The sequence below is a fragment of the Pyxicephalus adspersus genome, chromosome 3 (genome assembly GCF_032062135.1).
Source record: "Pyxicephalus adspersus chromosome 3, UCB_Pads_2.0, whole genome shotgun sequence".
Taxonomy (NCBI): Eukaryota; Metazoa; Chordata; class Amphibia; order Anura; family Pyxicephalidae; genus Pyxicephalus; species Pyxicephalus adspersus.
Window position 1 is genome coordinate 18,360,346 of NC_092860.1, and position 9,236 is coordinate 18,369,581.

General features: G+C 38.4%; 1 protein-coding gene across 1 annotated transcript; it reads left to right on the forward strand.

Annotated features, from left to right (window-relative positions):
• Nucleotides 1–4,661: 4,661 nt before the first annotated feature.
• CDK5RAP1 (CDK5RAP1 mitochondrial tRNA methylthiotransferase) lies at nucleotides 4,662–8,949 on the forward strand (the record flags this gene model as incomplete). The annotated part of the gene is given in 7 exon segments (XM_072403208.1): nucleotides 4,662–4,891; nucleotides 5,399–5,546; nucleotides 6,958–7,114; nucleotides 7,266–7,496; nucleotides 7,771–7,868; nucleotides 8,116–8,171; nucleotides 8,880–8,949. Coding segments are annotated over 7 exon segments (990 nt in total), but the record flags the coding sequence as incomplete, so codon positions are not given.
• Between the last annotated feature and the right edge of the window lie 287 nt (nucleotides 8,950–9,236).

The window sequence follows — 9,236 nt, forward strand, 5'->3', positions numbered from 1 at the left end:
GTTTGATGGGGTATTTTTCCATGAACTAGCATGCATAAAATTTAACCTCACATTTAGCCTGATTTATTAAGGTTCTCCAAGAATGGAAAAGATAGACTATCATGTCCAGCAAACCTGGAATGGATTTCTTAAAATCATTTGCTCTTTGTTGGCAAATGGTTTAAATCCAGGTCCAGATCCATTCTAGGTTTGCTGGATCACCAGTGTTCTCCCATAATAGTCTATCTTCTCCAGTCTTGAAGAGCTTTAATAAATTAGGCTTAATGACCACCAATATAAGGGAGAATAAACACCTGTTTTAGATGACATCCTCAAAATCAAAATATGGTAATCTTCTTTCCATTGTTCACCAATTTAAGGAGGCATTCTTCATTCTACTGACCAACAAGTTATGAGGTAATTGTTCTTCCCAATTATTTCCAATATACAATGGCTTTTCCTTTGACCAATAATTTTTGGAAGCTTTCTTCTTCCTACTGACTAATATGTTAGCATTCTTATTGTAAAAAACTATGCTAGAAGACAAGAGGGCATTCTTCCTTCTTCTGCTGAACACAAAACAATGGGGTCATTTTACTTTTTAACAGTCCCAAATATAAGGGTTATGATTCTTTTCACTGATCACCAATGCAAGTTTGTATTCTTTCAAAAACCACCAATAAGAAAAAGTTTTCTTTTGTCCTCAATGTTGGGGGCATTTTTACTCCCACTAGCTACTAGTTCAAAGGGACATGACTTGTGTAGCCAAAAAAAAAAAAAAAAAAAAAAAAAAAGGGCTTTCTCTTTGTCCATATGATACAGGCGTTAGGATTAGTAAATCAAAGTACATTTAATGAGGCAAACTATAACAAGGTCATGAGGCAATACAAATTACTCTAAAAACCTAAACAGCATTGGATGGCTAAGAAAAGCTAAGATAGAGAAGGAGGAAAGAAAAATAAATAAAATTAGGAGAGGAAAAAAAAGAGAAAGGAAAAAAAATATGCCCAAACGGTGCAAATTGGCCTTAAATTAACACAGAATAAAGAAAAACCCCCATTGCACATAGATATGGCGATTGGGGCACATCTTTCCTATTGGAGGAAGGAGGGTACCCATGTACCGGGTCACAATACGAATAATAAGATCAATAAGGAAAAAGGAAACTATGAAACAGAATATTTAGATCTATAAGAATTACAAAATAGGATAAAATCACTTCAGGCAACAATAACCTACACAAAAGCTATATCCTGAACAAATAAAACCAGCCTCCTATAATTCCTGTAGAGGAAGTTCTGGGCTGCTCAAGGAGTACTTGAATATATATAATTTAACATAGGTAACTGGCAGTAAACCTGTTGTAAAGTTGTTAGAGACAAAACAAATAATGGGTGGATGCGACTTGCATCTGGGTGACCTGAGTGACCTTCTTGGAGAAAGTTCATGCAGCTCCTTGATGGGTCAGAAAAAACAAAGCTCATTGAAGGCAACAATTTACTATAAGAATATAATTTTCTAATGGGGTTTACACCTGACAAGTAATATTTGTAAAATTCCTGCAAGTGGTAGTAAGCAAACCTGCTGCTCACAAATTTGTTTGTGTCCACCGCCTATGGCTGTGTCAAACAGATTGCAAGCAAGGCTCAAAAACGAGAATAGAGACTCTCACTTTTGGCCAGGGGTCAGTAAACCTTGTAAAATGAATTATAATAATTGAAAAATGAAATAAAATAACCTAAAGTCTGTTCATGTTATACAACACTATAGACTCAGATCACAAAGCACATAGAGGAGCTCTATAAAGTGACAGTTATTGTCAGCCAAGCTGGAAAAATTCAGTTAGGCTGTCAGACTGTCCTGCTGATCTATCAGCCAATCACCGGCCAGGGATGTCAGCATCCGCTGTGATGTCATCACAGCTTGCCTTTAAAAAGGGCTGATCTGCTCAGTGGACCTCATACCTTTGCAGAGACTCCCGGAGGTAAGTGCTCCTCTGACCTGTGCTCTCTTTTGTTGACAGTTGTTGCTCTTAACAATGTACAGATTTGCTCTGAAAGGCACAGGCCCAGACGGCTCTCTGACACTGAGCTCTGCTGTTATCGCCCCATGCATGAAAGAAATGATTAAGCAGAGGGAATTTTCCAAACTGATTAATGACATTAATCTGGCCACTGAAGAACTTAACAACCAGCCAAGCGTGATCCAAAAAATCACCATTTATGACTTTCTGTGCAAAGTTGCCACCGCCAGGGAAGACGCGGAGGACCTGCTGTCTTGGGACCTCATCCCCTTGACTCTCACAGACATGGCTGAAGCTCAGGCATATAGGCACCAGGAAGATGTGTATTATCCAGCCAGACGGCTGATGTATCATCTGGCAGGACTGTATCCTGACCTTGTCATTCAACAGATCCTGAACATTTATTGTCCTTTTCTTCCACTCTATGTAATTGAAATTCTCGGAGCAGTCTCTACCCGTGGCAATATGAACACATTTACCATAAATACCTTGCTGTCTGCTATGAACTCAGACGAGGACAATTCACCAAGTAGTGAAATCCGCAAAGGTTACTGCTGGATTATTATGAACTGTATAGCGGCTGTTTCTAACAGACTGGAGAGGGAACAGAGAATGATTTGGCACCAACTGATGACAACTCTACCTATCCTTACCAACTGGAGGGATGTTTGCTCTGATGAGCCGGTGGTGGAGATAATAGGAAGAACCATCGCACTACTGATTGCATTCCTGAAGATGGACATTGATTTTGTGGAGAAACAGACAGAGATACTGACAGCACAGAATCAAGAAGAAATACAGAAGCTCATTTATTCGGAATGCCCGTACTTTGATCCAGAGCTTTTGTTATTAAGCGGAAAACATCACAAAAAGTTTGTTAAAGAATATGCTCAGGCCTTCGCCAATACAAGAGCTTGCAATCGGCTCTTTATTCTCATGAGACCTTTACTTCAGTCTCAGAATGCATATAACAGACTGACCGCAATCTCTTTATTCACAGAGCTTATGACCTACCCTGGCTGTTTAAGTGACATACAAGTAAAGTCCATCATTTGGGGAATAATAGACATGGACGATGTCAGGGACGTTAAAACACGTTCCCGCTTTGTAGACTGCATCAAGACTTTGTTTCAGCTCCATCCAAAACAAGCTGACATCTACAAATACAAACTGTGTGGTGCAGCACAGTGCTCTGGAAAAGGTGGTTTGGAATATTATTCAAAATAAATGGCAATGCATGCCCACTAATGCATGAAATGCACGCTGCTGTGCACATAATAATGCACTTGTTAATATGACTTCTTTAAATGTTGAACCTAATTAGTTTGTCACTTTAAAACCACATGTCAATTTTAGGCTACGGTTCACTCCAGGATTATCTTGTCAACAGGGTGACAATAATGTGATTTTGCTGCAATGTTTAATGTTCTCACCCTATTACAAGAAGTGGAAAAAATGTTTATATTATATATTTTAGTTCTTGTCATGTGCTTTTATACAGTATAATTGTATCATGTAAATATATTGGCCCTGATTTACTAAAGCTCTCCAAAGCTGGGGAGAATACACTTTGATCAGTGAAGCTGGGTTATCCAGAAAACCTGGAATGGATTCCTTAAAATCCTTTGCTATTTGCTAGCAAATGTTTTGAATCCTGGACCAGATCCAATCCAGGTTTGCTGGATCACCCAGCTTCACTGATCAAAGTGTATTCTCTCCAGCCTTGGAGAGCTTTAATAAATCAGGGCCATTGTTCTTTTTAATACACTACATTCAACCTTGTATATATGTTTAATTTTAAAAACTCCATTGCCCTGTAAATAGTATGTCTAAAAATAGAACACATACTATCTAAATCTGGTTAAAATGTCACTTAAGTAATTTCCTCTTTTTTAAAGTGTTAACTTCAAAATACTATAGAATATATTAATCTGTATGTGTATATTGTTTTAGGTTACAATTGCCTTTTAATCTGTTATTTGTTCTAAATAACCTGTTGATCCTGATGGTCCTGAGGAGTACTGGTATCTCCCGTAGTCAGTTCTCAGTGATGCCCTTTGCCCTACCTTGCTCTATGATTGACAGTAGCTACCAGCAGGAATCTTGCTTTCAGAACCACATGGGCAAACTGCAATATGCAATAATTCCTGGCATCCTCAGAGGTGGCATGGTGTCCCCCACCATCCATTCATCATGCTACTGCTACACCCTTGTCTATGCAGCCATGCACCCTGCTTTTAGAAGGACGCTATATAATAGGTGCTAAATAAAAGTACTATTCACTGAAGCTTTATATGTAAGATTGTAAATATTAATTATTTGCCTTTGCATATACTTTAAATTGTCTTTTTTATGTTCATGTAATTTAAAAAAAAATGTAAAGCTGGAAAATACTTGGCAAGCTTCCTGTTTAGTACCTAGCGTTTTAGGGTGATAATGTTTTGTGCCGCTGCATTGTCTACCCATCACATGCGCCCCCTTCAATGCAGGTTAACGACCAACACACATTGCACAGGTATGCCTAACTGTGGGTGCGATCAGGAAACCTGTCCTTAGAAAGGATGTGCAGCATTTGCTGGTGTGCAGGAAAATAGGCAAGAATGTGGCATGCAAGTATGTATGGAAGGGTCAGTAAATGTGGTGACCATCCTAACAAATATCTTTTTTCCCGAACCAAAATCTTGCTGTCCTATAGATTTTTATCTTCGGGTCTCCCCAGTGCTCAGAAAACCGTATCAAGGAAAGAAAAGTTTAGTGCCAGGTTGGCTGCAGTTCCACATCTGAAAGAGTTTATTGCTAATTCTAATCCAGAGGCTGCTGTACCTCCAGCTGTAGAAGAAGATGCACCTCATTATATCGCTGACAGTTCACCACCAGTTAACAATAAAGGTTTGTCTAATGGATTAAATGAAAGGAATGTCTCATTCACACAATATTTTTCGATGAATAGCTTGAGGTCCGTTTGTTTTGTTATTTTAATTTTTGTACATTTGTATACTGTTTTACATTTAAAGCTACATCAAAAGTAATTAAGGCTGCGTACACACGTGCAATATTTGTTGTTGGAAAGGATCTTTCACGATCCTTTCCGTTGACAAGGACGGTTGTTTGGACGACGAGCACTGTACACACCCCAGATTCTCGCCTGATATCAGCCCTGAGCCGATTATTGGACAAGAACCATTGCACGTGTGTACCTATCCTAATCGTTTGGTTAGCAGTTCATTCTGGCTTCACCTGCTCCCCCATCCCAGCACTAAATCAGAGGCATCAAACATATTGCTATGATGCCCAGGGATTCCTAGCTTTGCATCCAGGATCAATCGATCTCTTTTAGGCTATGTGTGGTAATCTTCTATATTAGGAATATTATACAATGTGTTTTTTTTTTCGCAGTATATTTTGAGACATATGGATGTCAGATGAATGTAAATGACACAGAAATCGCCTGGTCTATCCTTCAGAAAACTGGATATGTCAGGACTAATACAGTATCTGAGGTAACAGAACTTCTGCAAAGTATTGTGGTGGTCCATATAGATAAGTGAAATGTAAATATAGTGTCACTTTTTTATTAAAATGGACATACTTGGGTTCCTTTCAATCACCCTATGTGTGGAATTGAGAAAAACTAAAGAATATCAAGAGTATACCTTTCTTTTTCTGCAAACTCCGTGCCCCCACAGCAATGACTGATGCCATAGCATTGGAAACTTTACCACTGATGAAATAAAAGAAATCAGTTTAGGAAGACCTCTTGATTTAAAAAAAAAAAAACTGGAGCCTTTCTGGGTCAAAAAGAATGTAAGCCGAAGATACCTGGGGAGAAGAAGGGGCAGGTTAGAAAAGAAAAAACAGAAGGGGTTTGTGTGGAGAAATTAGGCTTCCTAAACATTTGGTGCCCTGCCGACATTCCAGAGAGGGACAGAGTAGGGAAAGTCAATTTAGATATATCTCTTGGACAGAGCTATGTTGCTTCTGAAATAAAACTGAGGAATCAGGATTAAATGTGCTGCAAATGTTGATACCCCGGTGTTGGATAGTGTGGAGGGAAGGTACTTTTCGCTCCTCAATTTGCTTTTCACCTCCAGTTTCTGTATGTGCAGATGTAGTGTCAGTTGTAATGATTAAAATCATGTTCCTACCTTCCTTAAATATCTTCAATTTCTTCACAGCTTCCACCAGCTTTGGTTTTAGTATATGATTCACCCAGGTTCTCCCATGATCCAGTCTTAGTTGGTAACATAGTCTGTGGTTGGTAACATAGTTCTGGCACACCTGCTCATTAGTCTTTGTGCTGGACTTGACTGGGGGTATTTCTACAATGTAGCTAACGTCCCGCATCTTTCTGAATTAATTAAACTCATCTGAAGTGAAGTCAGCAGCATTACAGGTAGTGCCTGTTACATACGAGTAATGATACAGTACTGGATCTATGTTACGTTCACATGCATGAAGACTTTGAATGTAGACTCCCCTATGGGGCCACTTGCCACCCCTTGGACCCCAAAGCAACTGCATGCAGTGCTATAGCCAAAGCTACTCCGCTGGTGCTTTTTTTTTCTTGTAAACCCTTGTATATTTGTATTTATCTCTACAGTAATGACTGCTTACAGCTTCTGTAATCAATCCTACTCATGCGTAAGTTATGATACTCAAAGTTACACAGCCGGATCTTTTTCCTCCCATGTGGAACATGGGAAGCTATTTCTCCACTGAGCTTTGCCTTAAAATCCCCCCACAGTTCTTGTCCCACTTACCTTTCTGACCTGGTAAAAAAAAATACACCCCAGCTGCTATTTTTGCTCCTCCAATGACGTAAGATGTTTAAGTTTGCAGGATTGAGACTCTGCACGGAGGAAATACCCAAGAAGCCATTGGTTGTTTTAACAGCTTTTACCTACAAATTCAATTAGTTTTGTGTGGGTTAGGAAACACAAGACAGATGAGTAATCATGCATGTTTTTTATATGTTATAAATTTTCTTTTAGCTCCATCATGCGAGGCTGTGATAACATGTGCACTTACTGTATAGTCCCCTTCACACGTGGCCGAGAGCGAAGCCGCCCTGTCCACTCCATCCTTGAAGAAATTAGAATGTTGTCTGATCAGGTAAAAAACATCTGCATTGCTTTGATGAAATAAATATTGTTCAAAACAGCAACATGCAGAGTTTCATTGAAATGACCTGGCATGCACAGGGCTTTTAAAATGGAAGAATTTCAGATTTTTTTTCAGCGCAACATTATTTTATTCTTTGCAGGGAATAAAGGAAGTTACTTTACTAGGTCAAAATGTCAACAGTTACCTTGACAAGTCTTCAGTCCAGTTTCCTGCTTCAGAGGTGTCCCATCTGAGCCGTGGTTTTAGTACAGTCTACAAGCCCAAAAAAGGAGGGCTGAGGTTTGCAGACCTTTTGGATCAAGTTTCCAGGATAGATCCAGAAATGAGGATACGATTTACCTCTCCACATCCAAAGGATTTTCCAGATGAGGTTTGTAATTCTGCAGTCTCTTATAAAGTAATTTTTTATAACAAAGCCTCCTTAATTAATTTTTATCAGTGACGGCAACCATTGATTCGGGAACCAGCAGGGGTGGGTGCAGCTTAGTGGGAACTACTACCTAATAACTCAAGGAAAACTGAAAAGTTCAAAAAGTTTTGCTGTGGATGGAAATAACTGGGCGTTTTGAATCATTTGGACTTCATCTTGTTTAATAGGAAATTGTGTTATAATAAACAATTCATCCCCTGAATTTGTTTTGTAGGTTCTACACTTAATAAAAGAAAAACATAATATCTGCAAACAGATCCACATCCCAGCTCAGAGCGGAAGTAACAAGGTCTTAGAAGCCATGCGAAGAGGGTGAGCTTTTCCTTTTGTTTGCTGTGCTGTTTCTGCAGAGTTCCTAAAGGTGTTGTTTCTGTGAATACAGACGTCATGATCCAAATAAGAGAAAAGTTAAATTACTGATCATTTATTTAATTTGAACATTATTGGGTATTGTAAAGTAAATGGATACTTATTTTTTCACAGCACTGGATAATCATGCATGCATAATCAACAAATTTAGAATGTAAATTTAATATTCCTTACAAATCTTGTTTTGCAGATACACCAGAGAAGCATACATTGATCTGATCAATACTATTAGAGAACACATTCCAGGTTGGTGATCACTTCTTTAATTTTGTTAAGTGCCTCTTCTCACCATTAGAAAGAGAAAATGTACTCATTAAAAGTGTATCCACACAGAAATCAAAATGTCACAGCTTACTAATGCTTAGACGTTATTGCTTCAATAATTGAAATTTTCTGGTATAGTGTACAAAATACCTATTTATCTGTACGTGAATGCTGCAACCTTACCACTGATAGCTTAACTGTTTAACTTTTAAGTTCCATCAATCCACTATGAGATGGGAATGAACAAAAACAGACGTGATTGAAATCCAGCATTCTAATTATGGCTAAAAAAAAGTGAAGACATAAAGGATCAGCAACTGTGTTATTCACAAGATTACCAGATAATGAAAGGCAGAATAGAATAGTATTCCACCCAAAGTAAATGTAGAGCGCATGTTCAGGCATTTGCCTCAAACCTCACCCTCTAGACCATGTCCCATTGTTATATAAATTTTACCTTGTTTCTGTAGCAAGAAAAGGCTTTTCCTAAATTTTGGGTTTGTAGAACCCAGCTGATGGAAGTTCAGATTTTTTTGACACATGGATAACCCTAAAACTACATCTTCCATAAAGGACCCTTTCTCTATACAAAGTGGGGCTGACGGTTATGGCACAGTTTTGACTGTTTTGCCATATTTTATGTTTAAATAAATATGATATAGGTATCAGAATTTCCTTTCATTGTTTCAGGTGTCAGCCTCAGCAGTGATTTCATTACCGGGTTCTGCCAGGAGACTGAGGAAGATCACCAGCAAACAATGAACGAGACTCACTAACACAGCCATAACAGCCTCTGGATTACTTCCAGTTATCCATGTTAGTAGAATTAGAATTACTCTTACCTATGCAAGGGCATTAGTAACTGATTTACCCTAAAATAAATACAATTGATCATTCCTGGCAAAAAAGTCAGAATAGACACATTTTTTTTTGTTAGGACAACAAAACTATCCAGGTAGGTTAGACCAAACTATTTATTTACCACAATGTCTCAGTTGTTTCTGTGGTATTGTGGTAATTCAGTTGATTCTGTGGCAGTATTGTTTG